The 23,964-nt window shown below is 52.0% G+C and overlaps 1 protein-coding gene across 3 annotated transcripts in view; it reads left to right on the top strand.

Annotated features, from left to right (window-relative positions):
• Window positions 1–23,964, top strand: part of NFATC2 (nuclear factor of activated T cells 2) — a 158,982-nt gene that overhangs the window by 70,719 nt on the left and 64,299 nt on the right. For all 3 annotated transcript variants that reach the window (XM_065922193.1, XM_065922191.1, XM_065922192.1), the window contains exons 4-5: window positions 10,558–10,760; window positions 11,648–11,820. In XM_065922193.1, the coding sequence (XP_065778265.1) occupies window positions 10,558–10,760; window positions 11,648–11,820 (376 nt within the window). The remainder of the gene's footprint in view (window positions 1–10,557; window positions 10,761–11,647; window positions 11,821–23,964) is intronic.

Here is a 23,964-nt window from a genome sequence, read left to right as displayed (position 1 = left end):
GGGTTTAAAGGGAAAAGCAGAGGGGCTCACGTTGTCTGAATGGATATTTTGGCTTTACTCATTTTATGTTACGCCTTCATTTGTGTTGAACTGTAACCCACCTGTTGGGTTCAGGGGAGCTTCAACCATGGAGTCCTGGGACAGCAGAGCTCCTTCCTGGGAGTGATTGAAGCCCAGTAGACATTGTAAAATAAGGCCTGATTTCTTTTCTACTTTTATTTTGGATATACACTTACACACTACACACATAAATACATAACACATGTCCCTTTTCCACCTTAGAAACGCAACAGATACATTTATTCTCACAGTTATGTTTTATTTTGGAGATTATTCTATATCAGTATATAAAAAGCTTCCTTAGGGTGCCCCGTATGGTTGCCCAGATTGTGCACTGCACAACTCCAGGGGTTGTCATTCATATTCACTGTCATGCTGGTCCCCAGCATCCTCATTCTTATTTTTTAATAACAGTATTATAGAGCATAATACACCACCGCTGATGTAACTCATACTCTTTCGATGGACCTTTATGTTGTTTCCAATCTTTTGCTGTTTTAAAGAGTGCTGCATTGAATAACCTTGTCATTAATTTTTTGTTGCACATCCATGGGATAACCCACTCACTAGGAGCAGAATTACTGCAGCCAAGGGACTGTAGTAATTTGTAATTTTCACAGATAACCGCAAAATTGTCTGCCACAGATTTGGGCACACCCTGTTTCTGCAGACTCTGCTCTCGTGTTTATATGTTACCATCAGGTCAACTTTCACCTGGGTGACGAGCTTGTTCCATTTTTCGCATCAGTCGGACATAGAGCAGATGAAGGAAATATCCTTCCTGCCGCAGACCTGGGTTCAAATCTCTGCACTGCAGCTTGCTTGGTTGGGCACCTCACATCTCTGAGCATCTGTTTCTTCTTTCATAAAAGGGCAGTTGAGTTGCTCATGGAACTTCAGGAGGTTGGAAATGGACCAGACAGGCAACAGTTAATTGGGTACCTAATTATATCCTGCAATTAAGAGAAACACAACAAAGAAAACTATTACTGGGAGCCCCCGCCTCATCCAGGGAGCAAGGACAGACTTTGTTGGGAAATAATATTTGAGCCACACTCTGCAGTATGACTAGGAATTAACTCGGGGAGAGGGTGTTTCTGAAAGGTCAGACGCAGGGAGCCCATGGTAAGGGGTGGGTGTGTGATGTAGGGTGGGGCCAGATCACACAGTGGGAGCTGGGAATTTAGAAAAAGTCATTCTGGCCACAGGAGAGAAGATGATGCGTGAGGACTGGGGGAATGCAGGGAGACTCCTTAGGGGAGAGAGAGTGGTGTTTCGGATGGAAGTGATGGATGGGGAAGTGGTGATGGATTTGAGTGCCCTTTAGGAAATCACATTGATAGAACTTTGAGACGGATCCACTGTGGAGGTGAGGCACAGGGAGGATTAGGCAGGAGGGATGAGTTAGGAATTTTAATGGTGTCTTTAATATGTGCTCATTAGGTGGCTACGTGATGCTTGCTGGGACCACTGAGGCCAGAGCACGCTTGTGGGCTAGTTTTCCCGGGGGGGGGGGGGTGGTGTGTGTGTATGTGTGTGTGTGCGTGCGTGTGTGTGCTTGGGATCCGTGTGCGTTTGTAACAGACCTTCGCCCCGCGTGCTGTGTGGCAGTCAGGAATTACAGTGATCTGTCCCCATGGACTTTTTCCTTCTTTCACAATGTAATCTTTGAGGATGATACCAGTTTCCTAATATTCCAAATTTGACAAAAAAAAAAAAAAAGCTACTTAACATCGTTAAAATTTGATTTTAGTAAAATTCAAAACAGTTTCCCTGGCCAGTTGCCATTTTGAAAATCAATCCCACATTTTAGATTTGATGGCAGCCTCATGCATCTGAGAGTATTTAGAAACTCTGAACAGAGTTGATAGAAGAATGGTTTTCAGGGAAGTGTCATTTCTGAGTTCTCTTTGCAGCATTATGTAAGAGGGGATGCTTGAACAACCTGCATGCCCAACCGCAGCGGGGTTAGAGCTGTGGGTCCAAACATACGATGAACACGAGGGGTGCAGGGGAGGGCAAAATTTAAGGTAGCACTCACTCTCAGGTACCCAGTTTGCATTTGCACAGCCCTGAGAGCCAGTGCCTCCTTAAATCGTGTGCCTGGGCGCCTCACTAGTCCTGTCCTGTCTAAGCCCAGGGAGATTCTATACAGTCATTTGAGATTGTCCCATTAAACAGCATTTAGCGGCAGAGGACGATGGTCACACCGTATCTAAAATAGAGTCCCAGCTGTGCTTCCCTAAGTGCGTAGAAGAGGAGTGTGGAAAGATGTATACCAAAATGCATATTTATTTTGTGGGAGTATTTTTCTCTGTGTTGTTCTATTGCTAAGTCATGAACGACCCCATGGATTGCAGTATGCCAGGTTCCCCTGTCCTTCACTATCTCCTGAGCTTACTCAAACTCATGTCCATCAAGTTGGTGATGCCATTCAACCATCTCATCCTCTGTCATCCCCTTCTCTCACCTTCAATCTTTCCCAGCATCAGGGTCTTTTCCAGTGAGTCAGTTGTTTGCATCAGGTGGCCAAAGTATTGGAGCTTCAGCTTCAACATCAGTCCTTCCAATGAATATTCAGGACTGATTTCCTTTAGGATGGACTGGTTTGATCTCCTTGCTGTCCAAGCGACTCTCAAGCGTCTCCTATAATTCGTATATTTTTATATTGTCCATTTTTTCTATAGTGTATCACGAGTCCTTATTACTTTTATAACAAGACCAAGGGAAAGCAAGTATTATCATGTACCAATGCCCTTTGATCTGTGCCTTAGGACAGTTAAGTTGCCCCTAAGAGTGGGCAGAGCTTGAATTTGGGGGTGAGGGTGGGCCTTATGAGCTTTCTCTGGGAACCTGGGGGTCTCTGAGATGCAGACACCATTCCTTGTATTCCTTGTTCCTTTGGCTGAGTAGGTGGGATGGACCTGCCTGTCTTAATAGACACAGTCTGAGATCTGGGAGCATCTGAGGGCAGCTGACAGAGAAGAGGCAGGTCTGGTCACATCCCAGCAGTTCCACCGATGACTTTGGAGCTGTAGGGTCATGAGCAAGTGGCTTAACCCCACTAAGCCTCAGCCTTCTCATCCCAAAAGGGATGGGCCCACCTTTCCCTCTGGACGTTGTTGTGCAGGTGCAGTCAGCTCTGACACCCGCCTGCCTGTGCAGCAGACCCTCGCGGTCAGAAACACCCCCTTCTTCCTGGAATCTTGTCGACTGCCTGGGAAATTACAAGACGTGGAACACGTTCGCTCTCACTCAGCTGCAGCAAGTGGAACCTCTTCTGCTTTGGAAGCTGACTGACTCTGAGCTTCTAGGTTGCCACGGGAGGGCAGGCAGGCGTCTGCTATGGCTGGGAGGCCACCCTGCTTGACAAGCACCCCTGAGATGACCGTATCTTTGGAGAAGCCTGGAAAGAGGCCTCAAGACCCTGGTCTTCCTCTAATGGGGGACCATAGGGTGTTTGGGACCTCAGGGGTGGGTCATGCCTTCCCAAGACATCAAGCCCTGTGTGCAAGACCCAATCACTCAGTTTTTGGAGAAGCAAGTGAATCGCTATATGCTCTCATCAAACCTCCAGAGAGCTGGCAAGGCTCCCCCAGAATGCACATGCTCTGGGCACCTTCTGCCACCTTCTGGGGAGGGGGAGGGTGAAGAGGGGAGGGGAGGCTGTCTTTCCAGCTTAGGTGTTGTGGTCCTCCCCGCCCTCCACATCAGGGGCTCTCCAGCCGCCCACAGAGATGAGGGGGTGAGTGCCTGGGTTTCACCACACACGAGTGTGTTTCGGGTCGTTTTTCACACTTTGAGTCTTTCGCATTCATTCTTCACTCCTCCATTCAGTTCTGTCTTACCGCCTCCGTGTTTTGAGTTGCATCATCCTCTGATGACAAGAAGTCTTGTTTCGTGGGCACCCCCTGTGTGCCGGGCTCCGGGGCCCTGCAGAGGTCATCTTGTTTAGGCTTCAAAGAGCCCAGGGAAGTGGGGGGTGGTGTCCCGGTCTCCCAGGAGCACATGGAGGCTCAGCGAGGCGGGGTCACTGCTCTGGGGCTGCACAGCCGCTCGTAAGAAGCAGGGCCTGGGTGCAGAGCTGGGGGTGTCTGACCAAACGTTAAATGCCTGCCCCCCGCCCCCTCTGGGAGGAGGAGCTCACACGGGTGAGGTGGGATCCGACTGTGACATGGCATCAGCTAGCCCGGCTTTGCCGAGGCTGCTCTGAGACCCAGAGAGTTCCTGCTGAGAGCAGCAGGTTCCTCTCTCAAGAGGCAGCCTTGTTTGTTTTGGTTGCTGTTGCCCGTTTCTCTGCTTCGCTCCCTCCGCCCGCCTCCCCCGCTTCTTGTTCAGCAGGAAGAACTCTCTGGATCTTATCATTTAGCACTGGCTTGTGTCTCCTGTGAGAACCCAGCCTGGTCTTTCTGACCTGTAGCGGTAGGTCACAGAGCAGCTGTGAGCCCCCAGATGGCCAGGGCACAGCGCACTGTGGACGTGGACTCAGAGCCCAGAGGGCCGGCGCACCCTGCCAGGCCCGCGCCAGCCTCAGTGTCCCCGTGTGTGGAATGGGCCCGTCCTGCCCAGAGCCGTGGCTGCACGCGTGAAACGTGGAGCACGGCCCCTGGCCTGAGGGCAGCGTACGCTTAGTCACCGCACTGCCGTTGATGGTGGCCACTGACTTAGTGATCACGCCGAGCAAAACAAGCACACTTCCTTCTACCGAGGACTTCCTGTTCAAATGGGAAGGAGGTACTGAGCAAATTAACAACCAGCAAGACAATGTCAGATGGTAACGAAGGGATTATTCCAGCGGTGTGTGAGTGAATCTTTAAGATCCACTCTTCTGGAAAAAAGAGCCCCGACTTTTAGCATTTGCTAATCTCTGTGGTGTGAATATCCTCACCGTGGTTGATTTCAGGCTATCAAAATGATGTCTGACGGCTCTTCAGAACTCCTGGAAGTTTACCCAACTGACTCTTGCCAGTCTGAAAGAGCTGGCTCCAGCACTGGGTCTGTGTAAATAATGGTGGTTTGGGAGAGACCTGAAGATCTGAGGGCCAAAAGTACCGGTGGAAGAAGAGTATGTGAGCAGAGAAGGTGGCTGTGCAAAGGCCCTGAGGTTGGAGAGAGCTTGGTGCACTCAGCGACCAGGAGCGTGGCTGGTGTCGGCAGGAGTGTAATGGGGGGTGGATAGGAAGACAGAGGCTGGGCTGTTGGCAGCCTCACAAATAGACCATGGCATCAAGTTTGAATTTTATTCTCTGGCCACAGGAAGTCTTTGGAGGGTTGTAAGGGGGGGGCGGGGGAAGGGGGATGTCTGGGTCCGATTTGCATTTTTTTAAGGCTCAGTGAGCGGTTCTGTTACACGCCAGCAGGAGGTCAGCGAGAGAGCAGGGCCGGCACTGGGGGAGGCAGCGGTGACTTGATTGACATGTCACTGGGGGGGAGGCAGCGGTGACTTGATTGACATGTCACTGGGAGCGGGGGAGGCAGCGGTGACTTGATTGACATGTCACTGGGGGGGAGGCAGCGGTGACTTGATTGACATGTCACTGGGGGGGGAGGCAGCGGTGACTTGATTGACATGTCACTGGGAGGGGGGAGGCAGCGGTGACTTGATTGACATGTCACTGGGGGGGAGGCAGCGGTGACTTGATTGACATGTCACTGGGGGGGAGGCAGCGGTGACTTGATTGACATGTCACTGGGTGGGGAGGCAGCAGTGACTTGATTGACATGTCACTGGGGGGGGGAGGCAGCAGTGACCTGATTGACATGTCACTGGGGGGGGAGGCAGCAGTGACTTGATTGACATGTCACTAGGGGGGGGAGGCAGCGGTGACCTGATTGACATGTCACTGGGGGGGGAGGCAGCAGTGACTTGATTGACATGTCACTGGGAGGGGGGAGGCAGCGGTGACCTGATTGACATGTCACTGGGGGGGGGAGGCAGCAGTGACCTGATTGACATGTCACTGGGGGGGGGGGAGGCAGCAGTGACTTGATTGACATGTCACTGGGAGGGGGGAGGCAGCGGTGACCTGATTGACATGTCACTGGTGGGGGGAGGGAGGCAGGGTGACCTGATTGATTGACGCGCCGCTGGGGAGGGGGAGCCGGAGGCGGCGGCACTCAGGCAGAGCCGTGGGGCTGACAGGTTCCGGCTCAGCTGCTCTCTGGCTGTTTACCCTGAATGCACGCAGCCCGCCATTTCTGCTCTTAGGTCACGGGGAGGCAGAAGGAGCCTCAGACCATTAGGGTCACTATCTATGCCACCTACTTTCCTCCTTGATTCTGACCGATTCTGTAATTGCCACCTCCCGAGAAAGCCAGAACAGCAGGTGAGGAGAGTTTATCTTGGGTCCAAAGGCAAGGCAAGATCAACAAAAACAAAACCTCTTCTCCACGCTGCCCTTCCTCCTGTGATTTTGTCTCCATCAGTACCTTGTTCTGCAATTTGCATGGGGGGTGGAAAGATAAGACCGACTGCATTTCCACCTTTGCCCAAGGGTGCTTCTCGGGTGTGTATCGGACACCTATGTAAATGTTGTGGGTGTCAGCTTGTCAGGTTATGAAGAAGGTTGCCATCTGGCCCTGCTCCACCCTGAGCTTGCCTCTTGGTCTAGGGCTTAGAGGGGCACGAGAGATGCCATCTTTCTGAACTGGCGTTGTCTGGTAGAACTTTCTCGAGGATGAAAACGTCCTGTATCTTGCCATCCATTGTGGTAGCCTCCAGTCATTTGTGGCTCGTGTGACTGAGAAACTGACTTCTCAGTTCAATTTTTGTATAAGCTGCTGTCTTGAACAGTGGAATTCTAGACCACATGTGATCATCTATTGCCCTGGAGCCTTGGGTTCATGGTTGACTGGAGAGCCTACTGAACTCTTGTAGAACTCTGTGGAAGGGTGGGATCTCAAGTGAGTCGTCACTTGTCATAACCCCGCTTCCTCCCAGTTGCAGAGAAAGGAGCAGGGTCACAGAAAGAGTACGGGATTTTCCCAGCGTCTCTCAGCTGTGGAGTGGCCAGATAGGAACCCAGCTTCTAACTCTTAGCTCAGCATCCTTTTCTCTTTTCTGATGTGTAATTTTCAAAAACCAGTGTTGAATTTCACAGGTTTCCAGGCAGCTCTTCTGCCTGTAACTTTGCGGGTTGAGTTGAAGTCCTCTTTGACCTTGGCCTCAACCTTGATCTCCTCCTCCGTCCCTGTAAGTGATCATGGTATGCTCAGTTCGGAGCACATCCTTCCACACCTTTTGCTGTTGTATTTACATGAGTATAAATGAATGGATCAAAAACATGCAGCATTATTATTAAAAATAATAAGTTGTATCCTGCTATCCATATAACAAAATTTGTTTTTACAAGTTGCTTTTCTCTTTCAGTAGTTATGTCTTCCATCTTCATGGGCAAGGTCATAGATCTCTACCATACTGTTGTTTTTAGACTGTTGCAGTCTTTCATAGCCAGGACTTGTTATATTACTCATAAGCCTAATTGATGGAACTGTGTTCATCAACCATTTTTGTGCTTATCTCTTGTATGCAGATTTCATCTGGGGTACATACTGAGAAGTGGATTTATTAGGTCATAGGGAATATGTATTTTTATTTTTATTTTATTTTATTTTTTCATTTATTTTTATTAGTTGGAGGCTAATTACTTTACAATATTATAGTGGTTTTTGCCATACATTGACACGAATCAGCCATGGATTTGCATGTGTTCCCCATCCCGATCCTCCCTCCCTGTATTTTTAATTTTAATAGCTGCTACTCGAAAAATAGTTATACCATTTACATTCTTACATTACTCACCTTCAGGAGAGTGTCTGTGTTCTCACAGCCTCCAGAATACCTAATATTATCAAATATCTACATGGGTGCTTCTCTAGTGGGTGAAACATGGATTCCCATAGTTGTTTAACTTTTCTGTTTAGAAGGCAAGTGAAGCATCTTTTCTATGCTAATGGTCATTCATTTTTCTGTGAATTACCTGTTCAAACGTGTTGGCTGTTTTGCTGTTGGGTTCTGTTTATTAACTTATTTAGCAAATTGTATTAGAATGCCTGCCATGTGCCAAGCATTATTCTAGGTGCTAGGGATTCTGTGGCAAATTAAATCAGTAGACATCCATGCCTGCAAGGAGGTGATAGTCTAGTTGCAAAAGAAAGACCTAAGCAAAAGGAACTGAGAAAATATATAGGATGTTTTATGGGATGAAAAGAAGGGGAAGGAGTTAGGGAGAGTCGTGGAGGGTAGGACTCGATTTTAAATAGGATGGCCAGGAATCTTGTCCTTTACTTATTCATTTGGAAGTCATTCTTTTTTTTTTTTTTTTAAGAATATTTACATATTTGTTTATGGCTCTGTTGGGTCTCCGCTGCTGCTCACGGGTTTCTTTGACTGCGGCAGGTGGGGGCCGCCCTCTAGCTGTGACGCGTGGGGCTCCTCACTGTGAGTCTCCTCCCCGTGGGGCTCCTCACCATGGGGGCTCCTCATCATGGGGCTCCTCCCCGTGGGGCTCCTCATCATGGGGCTCCTCCCCGTGGGGCTCCTCATCATGGGGCTCCTCCCCGTGGGGCTCCTCATCATGGGGCTCCTCCCCGTGGGGCTCCTCATCATGGGGCTCCTCCCCATGGGGCTCCTCATCGTGGGGCTCCTCCCCGTGGGGCTCCTCGTCGTGGGGCTCCTCACTGTGGGGGCTCCTCCCCGTGGGGCTCCTCACTGTGGGGGCTCCTCCCTGTGGGGCTCCTCATCGTGGGGCTCCTCCCCGTGGGGCTCCTCATCGTGGGGCTCCTCCCCATGGGGGCTCCTCCCCGTGGGGGCTCCTCATCATGGGGCTCCTCACTGTGGGGGCTCCTCCCTGTGGGGCTCCTCCCCGTGGGGCTCCTCATCATGGGGCTCCTCCTCGTGGGGGCTTCTCCCCGTGGGGCTCCTCCCCGTGGGGGCTTCTCCCCGTGGGGCTCCTCCCTGTGGGGCTCCTCTTGTTGCAGAGCCCGTGGGCTCAGTTGCTCCAGAGCACCCGGGATCGTCCTGGACCAGGGACTGAACTGGTTTCCCTGCGTTGCACGGCAGACTCTTAACTACTGGACTGCCAGTGAACCCCCTACAGAGGCGGCTTCTCTGGTGAGAAGGTCACCAGAGGTGAATGGCCCCACCCCCTTTTCCCCAGGAATAGGAACACTGAGCCTCTCTGGTAGGTGTTAGGGATAAACAAGGAACATAAACCTGGTCCCTGTGTGTAGGAACTTAGAACTTCTGTTTGTTTGTTTGTTCGGCGCTAAGCTTTCCTAGAGGGGAGTTCTCTAGCATCCTAAGGTGGCTATGGAAACTCCTGGCTATGATCATGCCTTTTGGTGTGTTTGTAAAAATTAACGTCTATACGAGCTATTGGTGTTTTGCAAGTGTCCAGTACCCACTTCTTAAAACAGTTTGCAGTTTAATCTTCTGCATTCCTGTGGAACCGCTGCTGTCCCCTGAGCCAAGTTAATCTAGCGGGAATGTTTGTTGCCATCTAGGAGTTAATACAGTGTTTAATGATTTCATTTATTTGCTTGTTTTAGGTTTTCTTCTTTCTTCTCCTATTCCCCACTCCGCACTAGACTCTAAGTTCCAAAACACAGGGACCAGGTCTCTATTCCTTGTTTTATCCCTAACACTTACCAGAGAGGCTCAGTGTCCTTATTCCTAGGGAAAAAGGGGGTGTGGGTTCACCTCTGGTGACCTTCTCACCAGAGAAGTCCCCTCTGTAGGCATACTTTACGTATTCTACGTATTAATCCTTTGCCATTATATAGTACATGTAATTTCTTCCAGTCTTTCATTTTCTTTTAACCTCGATGACAGTACTTTTGCCTTGCTCTTTTTTAAAACTATAAAATTTGACTTGTTAATTGAAATATAGTCATATAAAAATTGAAAGTGCCGTTTTCTGATCTTTCTAGGCAACCACTGTCAAGAGCTCCGGTTTATCTTTTCCAATTATTTTCTATTCTCACTACCATCTCCGTGACCCCAGTCACCAGTGAAGCATAGTTTCTGGCTGTTTCTCCATAAATGCAGCTCTGATCTATCAGATTCTTTCTCAAGCTGCTTAATATTCATTTTTAGAGAGGCTCCCTGTGTTTTATCCAAGCGTCCCCTCTGGCTGGCATCCAGGTGGCGTCCAGCTCTCCGTCACTCTGGACTCTGCAGCAGTCCTGCGTCCCTTCTGCCGCTCAGGCGCTTGTCTGGTCTTTGTTTGTTGGGACTGCAGCCTCCATTGTCGTTGCTCAGTCGCGTCTGACTCTTTGCGACCCCACGGACTGTAGCCCTCCAGGCTCCTCTGTCCAGGGGATTCTCCAGGCAAGAATACTAGAGTGGCTTGCCATTTCCTTCTCTGGGGGATCTTCCCAGCCCAGGGATCGAACCTGCATCTCCTGCATTGGCAGGCGGATTCTTTCCCCCCGGGAAGCCCAATTCCCTGTGTGTTAATGGTGCTGTAACAATTTGCTTTGCTTTCTCACCCTCAGCTCCACGGCTACATGGAGAACAAGCCCCTGGGGCTTCAGATCTTCATTGGGACGGCCGACGAGCGGATCCTCAAGCCCCATGCCTTCTACCAGGTACATCGGATCACAGGGAAAACTGTCACCACCACCAGCTATGAGAAGATTGTGGGCAACACCAAAGTCTTGGAGATTCCGCTGGAGCCAAAAAACAACATGAGGGCGACGTAAGGCTGGGGGGGTGAGGGCGGGGGGTCCTCACAGGGAAGTGGTGGGGCCGTGTGGCGGAGGTGTGGGCTTGACTCCTTGGAATTGATGGGAGCAGCTTGATGGGGGACCCAGTCTGTGATGTACCTACAGAGACTGCTGGTTTCAAAGCTTCCACGTGAAAAGTTCTAGACCCTGATATTTTTCAGGTGTGTTGAGAGGAAGGCTGCTTACCCACCTTTAGATTATGTTCTTTGGAATGAGGCTAAGCTTATTTTTATGAAAAGTATTTATTTGACTTAAAAATCATTAAATAATAATGCAGGTAGATGTAACCTCACGGGCCTGATATGCATATGGCTAAAATGTGGGAAACATTGCACCCGTGTGTTGGAGTACAAACAACTTTATTAGAGAATAACCTCAAACTTGAGAACTGCGAGCAGCGTACAGAGAACTCCTCTGTTACACCGCCTTCTCAGGTTCCCCAATTGTTAACCTTTTCCACGTTTGCTTTATGACTTTCTCCCCATCCCTCCGTTTTTTTCCCGATCCGACTGAGAGTGAGCTGCAAACATTATGCCTTTTTTACACCACGGTACATGTATCAGATTCAAGGTGTTTACTGTCGATACACTATTCTTGCTATCGCATAGTCCATAAGCAATTTCCCCAGCTGTGTGTTTGAGTTTTTTCAGATACTTTTGAGAGTAGGACAGTTGGAGGCAGACTCTCCCTAGAGAAGTTTAACTCCACTGGGGAGTTTCCCTGATTGCCTTGTTTTACCCCCACGCCACCCCCATTGCGGTCTCAATTCCTGGCGGAACAACGGATCCGTATATTGCAACCGCCCACGGTGGGGGGACCTCCAGCTCCCCGAGTCAGTGGCTTCTCTCCTCTGCGGCAGCATCGACTGCGCGGGGATCCTGAAGCTGAGGAACGCGGACATCGAGCTGCGGAAAGGCGAGACCGACATCGGGCGGAAGAACACGCGCGTGAGGCTGGTGTTCCGCGTGCACATCCCCGAGGCCAGCGGCAGGATCGTCTCCCTGCAGACCGCGTCCAACCCCATCGAGTGCTGTAAGTGCGGCTCTGGCCGGGGCGCGTCTGTGCCGAGTGCGGGGGGCACGACCTTCCACGCCGGGCCTTGTCGCCCAGGTAGGGTGCGCTGTAGGATTGTGCAGGGCCCACAGGGGCGAACGGCGGTGCAAGCTGACCAGCGGGGCCAGAGACCGAGCACATCTCAGGGTTTCTCTCTGCTTACTTGTGGAGGGTTCCAGTAAAAAATACTATGGCTGAGAAGTAGCCCGCAGCTTGGTTGAGAAGATTTGAAGTGTCTGCGTGTTGGGCTGGTCTCAAGAAGGGCAGACGCAGCTGGAGTGAGTTGGCTGTGCTGAGCGTCCTCTGCCGCTGGTCCTCGTCTCTTCTTTCAGTGGAATAATAATAACATCGCAGTGGCTCTCGCTTACAGAATGGTGACTCCTGCAGTCACTAGGCTGAGTGCTCAGTGGGTAGTGTTCTTGTCATCATGCCCTTTTAGAGGAAAAGGATGGAGATGAGGGCTGAATGACTTGTTCTAGCAGAGTGGGCTTTGAGCAGGGGTTGTGGCATGCAGGAGCCAGGCATCCCCATCACCCTCAGCGCATCTCTGTGTTTCCTGAGAATCTGCTCACTGTCTGGTGCGGTGCTGAGGGCCTGCAGATGAGTGTGATGTTTTCTCTGTCCTTCATGAGCCTGTGGTCTAGTAGAGATAAAGATACCCAAACAAAGATGCAGAAGATTTTCAGAATCCTGTATGGGGACGGGGGGCCAAGATCTGCCATTTGACAAGGCTCTGAGCAGAGACCTGGCCCAGCTCCCCCAGACTTCAAAAGATGAAACTGTTCTGAGCTCTTTTAGGTACTTTGGGCAAGTGTGTTGTTGGATTTTGTAGTTAGACCTGACAAAACTTATTGTCAGCTCAGCTTTTGAGAGTTTAGAAGTCATTTTAAAAAGCATAAAGAAGGAAAGAAGTAAGCATTGTTACAGAAACAAAAGCTGTTTATGTAACTTTTGAAGTCTTGTTCTTCTGAGAATATTTTTTTTGTTAGAGTAATGTTCCATATTCAGTTATGTTTCAGGCTCCCCCCCCCCTTTTTACTGGACATTTTACCATAATTAGGTGTCACAAAATCAGCTACCTACAGAGAGCGGGGAGGTGATGGACCTGAGTGTGGTGGTGTGTGGGGGCAACAGCAGGTGTGGTGGGGGCTGGGGGCCAGGATGGCGCGTTCCCTGTCTCAGTCGGCTGCTGTTGCTCAAACCCAGCCGGCCTTTTCATGTGAGAGTGTCGACTCGAGTGGCCAAATCTGATTGTTTTTTTTTAAGAAAAGATAAACCAATAATCTCATGATTTTTGTTTTATTCCTGGAGCATAATTGTTTTACAATGTGTTAATTTCTGATGAACAGCAAAGGGAACGAGCTTTAGGTATACATATATCCCCTCTTCTTGAACCTCCCTCCCACCCCCGGCTTCCTCCCACCCCTCAAGGTCATCACAGAGCACGGGGGCCGAGTTCCCTGTGTTATGCAGCATCTTCCCACTAGCCATCTTCGTTACACACAGTACTGTATATACGCCAGTCCTACGATCCCAGTTCATCCCTGATTTTTAAAAAGCCGCAACAAATTAAAACACTCTGTGGGTCAGCTGAGGACTGCTCATGTCTTAGACTCATCAGAGGTAGTCTTAATCAGACACCCACGAGCGAAGGGAAAGCATGAATATTTTATGCAAAACGGGTCGAGGAAGACTGGCCTTCCTTCAGCAAGGGGACTGGGACCTGCTTTGAGAGAGAAGGTGGGACTTGGTCTCGATCGGTCCTCGGAAGAGGAGGAAGGAGGCCTGTGGTCTTTCCCAAGGCCGGTGAGTCAGGGTAGGGGTCAGGCTGGATCTGGTGGTGAGTCTGTGCTCTGATGTGAGAGAAAAAAGACCCAACACAGACAACAAGGGAAAACAAGTGTTTGAAAAACATCATCTCAGAAGCCCTGGAATTCCCCTCCTCTACCCAGCAGAGCCCTGGCCCCCGAGTGCTAGTCACGGTGGCTGCCCCGCCCTGCTCTTGGTTTTGAACATCTCAAGATGTTTGGGGAAGGAAACTCAGGCTCTTCCTCGGTGACTGGGGGATTTTGAGAAGATAAGGTCTCCCCTTTCTGGCAGATGACTCAGTCTTCAGGATGGGGCTGTGGTTTGCAGCAAGGTGGGGAGCCAGAGGGACCCTTGACAGGAGCCCCATCCCTCTCCATCTCTGGGTCCTTCCAGCCCCTTTATCTCCCATCAGCCTGATATTTTTAAGAATCCTCACTGACTGCACACACTTCCCCAGGGTGTTAAAAAGTAGTTTGAACTTTGAACAGAGCATTTTTGGTTTTTTTCATTCTCATAAAAAAGCATTTGGCTGATTCAACTACTGTGCTTTGACAGATAAGGAAACCGAGACTTTCTTGGTAAGGTGATTCACTCATTTTTACTTGGTAGGGAGCTGAGGTAGAGTCTCCAACTTTCAAGTTCTATGAAATACCTGCGTTTGGTTTCTATGACACCCTGCCTTTCTGGCAAGAGCAAAGCTACCGATGGACCACTGTCTCCTCTCACAGGGGGACGTCAGAATCCTCTGCTGTTCCATCTCCTCCTCTGCTCTGTTCTCCTGGGTCAGCACGTGGCCATTTCACAAGCATTTATGGCCTAATCGGCTCCCCATTCATTTCTCTAAGGTTCTTAGGGATGCCTACAATACTTGTCGACACAACAGTCCATGACACCGTGCGTGCATGCCAATTCCCTTCAGTCTTGTCCGACTCTTTGGGACCCCAGGGACTGTAGCCCGCCCGGCTCCTCTGTCCGTGGGATTGTCCAGGCAAGAATGCTGGAGTGGGTTGCCGTACCCTCCTCCAGGGGATCTTCCTGATCCAGGGATCCAACCCACATCTCTCACGTCTCCTGCATTGGCAGGCAAGTTCTTCACCATCGGCGCCCCCTGTGAAGCCCTGTATTGACAGAGTATGTGTACTATAAATACTTGTTCACAAATTGATTTCACATACTCCCTTCGGGGAAGGTGAGCTGGTAAGAAAAACACTTAGTGGGTGCGCTGCTGCTGATTTTCAGGGTTAACTTATTGACTTTGGAGGAATCCTTACTACACGATGTCTCAGGGATCAAGGGTGATTTCTCAGAATCTAGTGGAAAAATCTCGAACAACGCCCTGGAAGGCCACTCTTTGGAAAGCGGAGTTACTTGCTGGAAAGGCAGATCCCTTCCGTTTCTTTTCTGGCCAGCACAGCTGAGGTCCCATCTCACTTGTGCCCGGAGAGACGCCCTGTGCTATTTCCTAGCCTCGTTTCCACCTGCTCCTCAGTGTTGCCAAAGAGGTCTTTTGAGTTTTCTCCCCTCTTTGCAGCAGAGAGACTGTTTTGAACCTTCTCAGACCTCCCAAGCTCTGGAGGCCACCCCCACCCTCGCCAGGCAGATAACCCTTCTCCTACTCATAGGAGAACGTGGAAGAGGTCAGAAGGGAACACCCTGCCTTGCCCAACAGTCAGCCTCCACACGGTCGCAGCTGGGGGCAGCCCCTCCGCGTCTGAGCCCCTGGACGTGTGACAGTTCTTACCCTTGAGTTGCTCTGAGCTCTCAGCTTCAGCTGCAAGTTCCCTGTGACGGAGGAACCCATGCTGTCCCCCTTGTGCAAATTCCGAGGATGGGGGAAGCCAGATACCACCGCTGGGGAGCCTTCCAGCAACAGACATCGACTCTCAGAGATCCGGAGCGCACAAGCCTGAGATCAGCGTGTCGGCAAGGGTGGTCCCTTCCTGGAGGCTCTGGGGAGACAATCCTAGGCCCCTCGCCTGGCTTCCGGTGGGGGCTGGTGGTCGCTCTTGTTCCTTGGCTTGTACACGCATCACTGCATCTCTGCCTCTGTCTTCACAGGATGTCCTCTGTGTGCGCCTGTCTGACCCCTCTGAGGTCACTGTCATTGGGGGTCAGCGCCCCCACTCCAGGATGATTTCGTCTGCATCCTCGTTTATGTCATCAAAGGCTCTGTTTTCAAACAGAGGGTGCGTTCTGACTTCTGGGGGGACGGGAAGCCTTGATGGCGGCCCGGTTCGGCCCGCCGCACCTGCTCAGCGGAATTTCTTGGCTTCCCTCTCCTCTCTGCTCCGCAGTTCCCAGATCCATTGGGATCTTCCTCTGGCTCCTGGGCTTCTGCCTGCACTGTCCCCTCCATCCAGAACGCTAGTTCTCGTCTTAGCTGAGTGTTGGAATCACCTGGGAACTTACAAGGTAAAATGCGATGTCCACCTCTGAATCAGAGACTCTTGATTCAGTTGGCCTGCAAGGAGGTCTGGGCTGGAGACTTTTCGAGGGGCCTGGTGATTCTGACCACCCCCCCGCCCCATGAAGTTAGACACCCACTGCTGTGCCTGCCCACCATCCTTCCATTGCTCAGTTAACCCCTCCTTATCCAAAGCCCCTGTTTAGACAGGCCCCCATAAGGGGGAAGCTTGCCCACCCTGCACAGGGCTCAGGGTGCCCCTCTCTATTTGCTGACACCTAATTTACCTGTCAGTCTCTTCATTAGGATTAGGGGCCAGTGGGGTATTTGCCAGGGCCTGGCACACAGCCGCTGACTCCAGAATGTTTGTTGGAAAAAAATGAAAGCATGAAGACAAGCATCTCCAGGCTGCCCGGTGGGGTAGAAAGACAGCGTGGACGTGTCCCTCACCCCATGCGAGCCTCCCCTGGGCTTTCTCCCTGCCTGGCCAGGGGGCCTGTCTGGTCATCGCATTTCAGAAAACACCTACAGCGGTTCCCGCCGAGCCGTGCCTGCTCCGCACGCAGTGCAAGCTCCCTTTGCTCATTCTGCAGGAACTGGGGGTGTGGGGACGAGGTGTGGGCTAGAAAATGGCTTTTCTCATATGCTGTTTGCAGTGACTCTTTTGTGGCACAAATATGTTTCACTGAGCTGTAATTACGATAGCCAAGATGGCACAGACGCAGTGGTTTGTGACCCTTGTGTACACCCATGTGACCGCCACTCAAAGCAAGACCAAGGGCGTTTTCCTCCACTCCTGACGCTTCCTCCTCCCCCACCGCCCCCTCCCCAGCCCCCCACAGGCAACCACTGGTGTGGTTTCTGTCACCTGGGGGAGCTTCCCTTCTTCCAGAACTTCATGTCATGGGCTGGTACGGCATGGACTCTTGTGTCTGGTTGGTTCCACTTAGCATGATGTTTTCTGAGATCCAGGGCTGTTATTGCGTGATTTGGCGGTTCTCTCTCTCTTTTATTGTTTTAATTGCTGAACAGTATTCAGTTGTATGAATATAACAATTGTTTATTTACCACTGATAGACATTTGGGTTGTTTCCGGGGTTTGGGGATCATGAATAAGGCAGCTGTGAACATTCTCCTTCAAGGCCCTTGTGGACAAATGCTTTCTTTTCTTTTGGGTGAATACCCAGAAATGGAATTGCTGGGTCACGGGGGAAAGTATATGTTTCAATGTATGTGTTTTCCAAATCATTCTACACTCCGTACCAGAGCATCTGGGAATTCCTCTTGCTCCACGTGCTCACCAGTACTTGGCTCTGTCCCTCTTTCGAATCACAGTCTTGCCAGTGAGTGTAGGATGGTGTCTTGTGCATAATCCATCACTTGCATCTCCCTGAAGACTAGTGCTGCTGACCCGTAATCTGTGTACTTATTGGATGTCATATGTCTTCTTTGCTAAAGTGTTAGTGCAAAGATTTTGTTCATTTTTTATTGGGTTACTCATATTTTTACTTTTTTTATTTCTGGCTGTGCCGCACTGCGTGGCTTTGCGGGATCTTAGTTCCCTGAGCAGGGATTGGACCCATGCACCCTGCATTGGAAGTGGAGTCTTAACCCCTGGACCTTCAGAGAAGTCCCTTGTATTTTTATTGTTAATATGCAGTAGTCATTTATGCATTGTCAGAGTTATGTATTATGAATATTTCCCCCCAGTCTGTTGCTCACCCATTTATTTTCTCAATTGTGCCATATTAAGAGCATCAATATTTTACTTTTATGAAGTCTAATTTATTCTCTTCTTTGGGGATTATTATTCTTTACATTCCCCTAAGAAGTCTCCGCCCATTTGATGATAGCAGACATACTCTCTTCTGTTTTCTTCTAAAAGTTTTTTGATTCTGGCTTTTATTAGGAGATTTACGGATAAAACCATCTCAGATCCATTTTTGTGTGTGGTGGGAGGTAAGGTCCAGTCCCATCGTTTCCCATGTGGAAATGCAATTATTTCATATGCCGTTCTCTGAAAGTGAGAGCGTAGACAACCTGTCTGTCCCTCCCTCACCAGCTCTCCCTCACCCCTCCACCTCACTCCCGAAGTCTGATGTGGGAGGTGGGTGATCGCACGGCAGAGCTTTGTGGAAGTCCTTAGAATGAGGGAGACCAGACGGGCAAACTGATCGCACTTCGCTTCATAAATCAGAGATGCTCTCTTGTCCGTCTGTCCCTGCCAGCAGCCAGAATGACCCACATGACTCTTACGGGCTCCTTAACGTGATTCTTGCAAATTAAAAGCATACTCTGGTCTCTCTGTTATTCAGTCGCTAAGTCACATCTGACTCTTCGTGACCCCATTAACTGCAGACGCCAGGCTGCCCTGCCCTTCACTCTCTCCTGGACTTTGCTCAAATTCATGTCCTTTGAGTCGGTGATGCTATTTAGGCATCTCATCCTCTGCGGCCCCCTTCTCCTTTGGGAGTATATCATATAGTGCTAGCAACTAGGGATCCAGCATTGAACAAAACAAAGTCCTGGATATCCCAGAGGTCACATTCTAGTGGGGAAAATCCACAGTCAACAAGCTGGCAAAGACATTATTTCAAACAAATGTCACGATGGGCTTCCCTGGTGGCTCAGTGGTAAAGAATCTGTCCGCTAATGCGGGAGATGTGGGTTTGATCCCTGGGTCGGGAAGATCCTCTGGAGTAGGAAATGGCAACCCACTCCATTCTGCCTGGAAAATTCTATGGGCAGAAGAGCCTGGTGAGCTACAGTCCACGGGGTCACAGAGTCAGACTTGACTAAGTGGTTGAGCAGACACATACCTACTTATCTATGGCCGCACAGTGCCACGTGTGGGATCTTAGTTCCCGACCAGGAGTCGAACCTGCACCCCCGGCAGTGGAAGCGTGGAGTCTTGGCCACTGGACCGCTGGGGGAAATCTGTTCAGCACCATGCCTGGCACAGAGCAGATGCTGATACATCCTTGAAGACCAGAGGGAGAGAGGAGAGGAGGGAGACAGGGAAGAGGTAAAGGACAGGCAACAATTATTAGTCACCCTGTGTGTCGAGCACTTTCTCCGTTGCTCCTGAAGCCCTGTGAGAACCCTGGGAGCTCAGCATCCGTCCCCATTTTACAGATGGGAAGACCAGAGCACAGAGGGGTCAGGCTAATCGCTCTGTGGTCCCACCGCTAGTAAAGCAGCCAGGCCAACTGTGACATCCATGTCCTGCTGAGTCCCGGGACACCCAGGCTGAGCTCCATCAGGCGTGACGATGGTTGATTAATCATCTCACAGAAGTTGGAGACCAGCTTGGCGACCCTCAGGGGCTGTGGGCGCCCTCCCCCCGCTCCACGCTGGATCGCCGCCCTCGAGAGGGTATAGCTGCAGATCTGGGAGGACATCGGGGCGTGGAGCAGAGGGCAGGTGGGCCAGGCCTCTGCCCTGAGGTGGCTTTTAAGCAATGACCAAGGAGCCACGTGTCAGAAACATCAGAAACCAACATGATGGGAGGCAGCAGCAGGGTGCTGGTTAGGACTGGTGGCCTGGGTTCACATCCTGCTGCTGCCACTAACTGTTTAGTCCCAGGGAAGTTACTTAGTGCTCTGTGCCTCAGCCTTCTCATCTGTAAAGTGGGGCTGTTTCAGTAGAATAACCCCTTGTCTCCCTTGCGGTATGGCTCGTCCTGCCCCCATGGTCACCGTCCCCGATGCTCTGCAAAGCACGTGCTGCCTACCTCTCTCTGCCCCCGTGTCACTGCCAAGAGCACACAGCCAGGTGGTGGCAGGTCTGGGGGCTCAAAAACACTCTTTGCCTTAGGTGAGCTGGCAGCAAGCCGCAACCCTGCTGCTCAGCGGAGCTCAGATGGTTATCTGCTGTGGGTTGGCTGGGTGGCAGTTACAGGAAAGCTGGGTTTTGGGGAGCCCAGGATTGGGGTGGCGTCTCCGCTGATTGATATGGTTACCTGATTCTGGGATTGTGGCCTTTTGCCGAGCTCATTTTGCAGGGGTGGGGCAGGCGAATCTCCCCTTCATTGAAGAGTTGCTCTGTGCCCCCAGCTGCCATGTATGTTAACTCATTTCCATCCTCACCATAGCCTCAGAACACTTTTATTTTTGGGTCTGATTCAAAGGCACAAAGATTTTCTCCCATGCTTCTAGTTTTTAAAAAAGCTTTATCATTAAAAAAAATTTTGGCCACACTGTGCAGCATGTGGACTCCTGGTTCCTTGACCAGGGATCAGACCCACACCCCTGTGCAGGGAGCATGGAGTCTTAGCCACTGGACTGGGCCGCCAGGGAAGTCCCCCAGCCTCGGAGACTCATCTTAAAGACTGAGCTTGTATTTGGCAAGCTGAGGTTCAGAAGGGCTAACTGATTTGCTCATCACGTGGCTGGCAAGGGCAAGGGTGGAGCTAGGGGTTAAAGCTCTTGTCCAGTTCTCTGCCCTGGTTGCCTGGGTCCCCCAGCGGCCAGGGAGCTCACTACTCAGGTGGAGACTCACGGAGCCGCTGGGAAGGGTCTTGGTTACTGGGACTATTCTTCGGGGCTCCTTGTGAGTACAGTGGCATGGGGACTTGGGGGGAGGTCCCAGTCCTGCAGGGCCCGGGGTTCGTGCTCCGTTTTCCGTGTGAGGACGCTGAGACCCCCTGAGGTCCAGAGCTGGAGCGCGGTCTGCAGCGCCGCGGACCCCCTATATTTGCAGACGCTGCACCCCGCTCCTGTGCTGTGGGTGCTCACAGGTCGCGCGCACAGGTGAACCCGCGACTCAGGGTGAATCCGGCTCCCCTGTCCCCGTCTCCCGCTTCCCAGGGGAGACCCAGCGGCAGCCAGGATGTCTGCCGGGCCTGCTCCCCGCCCCTCCCGGTCGAGGCCACAGCGCCGCGTTCTGGGCCAGGCCAGGCTCACGGCCAAGGCCAGGGGCCCGGAGATCAGGCGAGGGGGGCTCTGCGGCTGGGGGATGGTCAGTGCTGGAGCCCGGGTGAGACTGACGTGGCGGGCCGGGGGCCCTCGCGGTTCAGGCTGGCTGGCTGCTTTCCCACTGAGTCCCCCCCATTTTGCTGAAAAGGAGTCCCTCCGGGTGGGGGAATCCCACAGTCTGGGGTCAAGTTCTGCCAGCCCGCCTTCCGTAACTGTGAGCTCCCAGTGGGGTGGAGCTCCTCCTCCGGGAGGCTCAGCGCCCTCAGCTCCAGAATGGGAATCGTTCCTGCTCTGTGGTCTCATGAAGTTCAGCCATAAAAATAAACAGAACTGACGCTTACAGAGCTCTGACGAGGTGCCACACACTTCCCGTGCGCCAGCTCATTTAATCTGCAGACAGCCCTCTGAGGTCAGCACCGTGTGATGCGTTCCCATCTTATAGATGAGAAAACAGAGGCAGGGAGCGTTGGAATGACTTGCCCAAGGTCCCCCAAGCTGAGATATCAGCGAGCTGGGCTTCAGACTCAGGCAGTCACCTGTTGTCATCCTTCCTTTGACCCATGACCATGAATTGCCTCCTCATGTGTGTGCTTTATAATGTAAAGAAAAACGTGTATGGGAAGTCTCTGGGATCCAACGCACTCCCTTCGGCAGCTGTGACCATTGGCAGCGGTTAACAGAACGCGCCTGCCCTGCGCACCTGATCTCCCTGGCCAGCCTCTCCTCCTCTCCCCTGTGGCTCTCGGGCATCCTTGGCCAGGCAGCCCTGAGATGGAGAGTGGCAGGCAGACAGTCAGCAGTGTCCCCTGTCCAGGCCGACCCGGAGGACCCGCCTGGGGTGAACTTCCTTCACTTAGTCTTTGCTGCCGCGGCTCGACTCCCCATCAGCCACTGTTGCTAGTGAAAGTAAACACCCAAACGGGCTAAACCAACAGCGCCCTGTTGATTCAGAGCTTGTAAAACCCAGGAGCCCCAAGCCACTTTATGACGTGCCAGAATCCAGGGGCAGGAGGGAAGCCTGGGGGAAATCTCCCGGCTTCGAGGGCCACCTTGATGCTTAAGCAGGAGCGGAGGGGCTGGCCTCCGCCCACAGGTGAGGCGTGGGCCGTGGGCTTAGCTTTAAGCTGCTGACCCGCGGCGGCTTGGGCTTGCTTAGACCGCTCTAGGGCTGGGGGGCTTGGAGGGGCTGGCCCCGCTAATGGTTGAAGAGCCGAACGGGACTCGGTGGGGGCCGTCGGGGGCGGTGTCGCAGGCCTGGGAGGACCAGTGGGCTTGCGGGGAGCCCTGCCTCCATGACGGTGTCACCCCAGTGAGTAGCCCTCGGTGTCAGGGTTTGCATCAGAGAGGGAGGAGGAAGCGGACCGGGGGTACTTTTGGTTGCTGTTTGCGTCTCCTCAGTTCCTCTTTCAGAGGCTAATTGGGTTCGTTTGCTTTGCCTCTGGGCTCTCTGAGGGCGCAGGGCCTCCCCTGGAGGAGGTCCCCTAGTCCTCAGGTGGCCTCTTAAGTGTGGGGCTTGGCTCTCATGCAGAGTGTGTGCAACAGGTCGCCTGGAAAGATTGTAAAAATGCAAATGTCCAGCCTCCTCCAAGAGATGCCAGGGCCCAGGGTTAGGGGCGTGGCCTGGGCGGCTGCATTTTTATGAAGTGCCTCTCCCAACCAGGGGACTTGGGAACCCCACTTTGAAAAATGCTGGGGTTCAGGGCCAAGACACCTGGGTTTGGGGTCAGGATCCAGCAGGAACAGCGCCGATGAGCGCGGTGCTGTGTATAAACACGTGGACAGTTTGCAGGTGTTGGGTGGCACAGGGCAGCCGCTGCAGGAACTGCGGCACGTCGTGGTGTTTGCTTTACCGGCCGGGATTTATTATATCAAATATGCTTTCTGTGAATTCTCCCATTTAACTCCCACAACAGCCTGGGAGATGGGTCTGCTGGTGGCCTCGTTTTTCAGATGGGCAAAGTGAGGTTTTGAGCCGGGAAGCCCCCTACAGGATCACCTGGTGGGGACTTGAGCTGAACGGTCCCACGCGACATTCTCACGCGGGCAGGGGCTGCCCCTCTATGGAGCTGAGTTCTGAGCATCTGTCTGTCTGTAAAATGGTAGAACTAGGGCTGGACAATCATGCCTGTTTCGACTGTCCAGCTGATGCTCATGTGCAGCCAGGGTTAAGCAGTACTCCTCCCCCTGGACAGCTCATAAGAGTCAGCTGGGTTCCTTGTTAAGCTGCAGAGTCTTACTTAACAAGGCTTGCTAGGTCTGGGGTGGGGCCCAAGGTTCTACATCTCTCATATCACCCTTCACCCCCGGTCCCGTCCCTGGGATGCAGGTCGCACTTTGAGTTGCAAGACCGCAGTTCAGATAAAAACTTATAGGAAGTGAGACTGGACTCTTGTCTTTACATTTTCATTAGAAAAGATGGTTTTCGTTCAGGTAGTGAGAAGCAGGGGTTTCCTTGGTGGCTCAGACGGTAAAGAATCTGCCCGCAATGTGGGAGACCTGGGTTCGATCCCTGAGTCGGGAAGATCCCCGTGGAGAGGGGCATGGCCACCCACTCCAGTATTCTGGCCTGGAGAATTCCATGGACAGAGGAGCCTGGTGGGCCACAGGCCATGGGGTTGTGAAGAGTCTGACACGACTGAGTGACGAAGCATTAAGGAGAAGGGGTGGGAAATGAAGATTCGGTCAAGGGAGCATCAGTTGGTTGCCTGAACCTGAGGCTTTGGAGAGAGAAGCGATGAGGTTGCTTCAGGAAGTAGCCAAGCTGTGTTCACAGCAGTGCTTGGTGATTCACGGAGCAGCTGGCCGGGCCAGCCTCCCGCCCAGCGCTGAGAGCTCATGGCCACGTCCAGTCCCCGGCCTGGCTGGACGCGAGCCCTTGGCCGGCTCGCCCAGGAGCGATGACTCAGGCGTTCCACCTGCAGAATGGGCGGCGTGGGTCTTGCAGCCTTCCCACCCCTCCATCCCTGGGACCAAAAGCCCCTCCTCGCCCCCCAA

This window comes from Muntiacus reevesi, chromosome 2, assembly GCF_963930625.1.
Source record: "Muntiacus reevesi chromosome 2, mMunRee1.1, whole genome shotgun sequence".
Classification (NCBI taxonomy): Eukaryota; Metazoa; Chordata; class Mammalia; order Artiodactyla; family Cervidae; genus Muntiacus; species Muntiacus reevesi.
The sequence above is the reverse complement of the archived record's forward strand: the minus strand, read 5'-3'. Positions and strand labels throughout refer to the sequence as shown.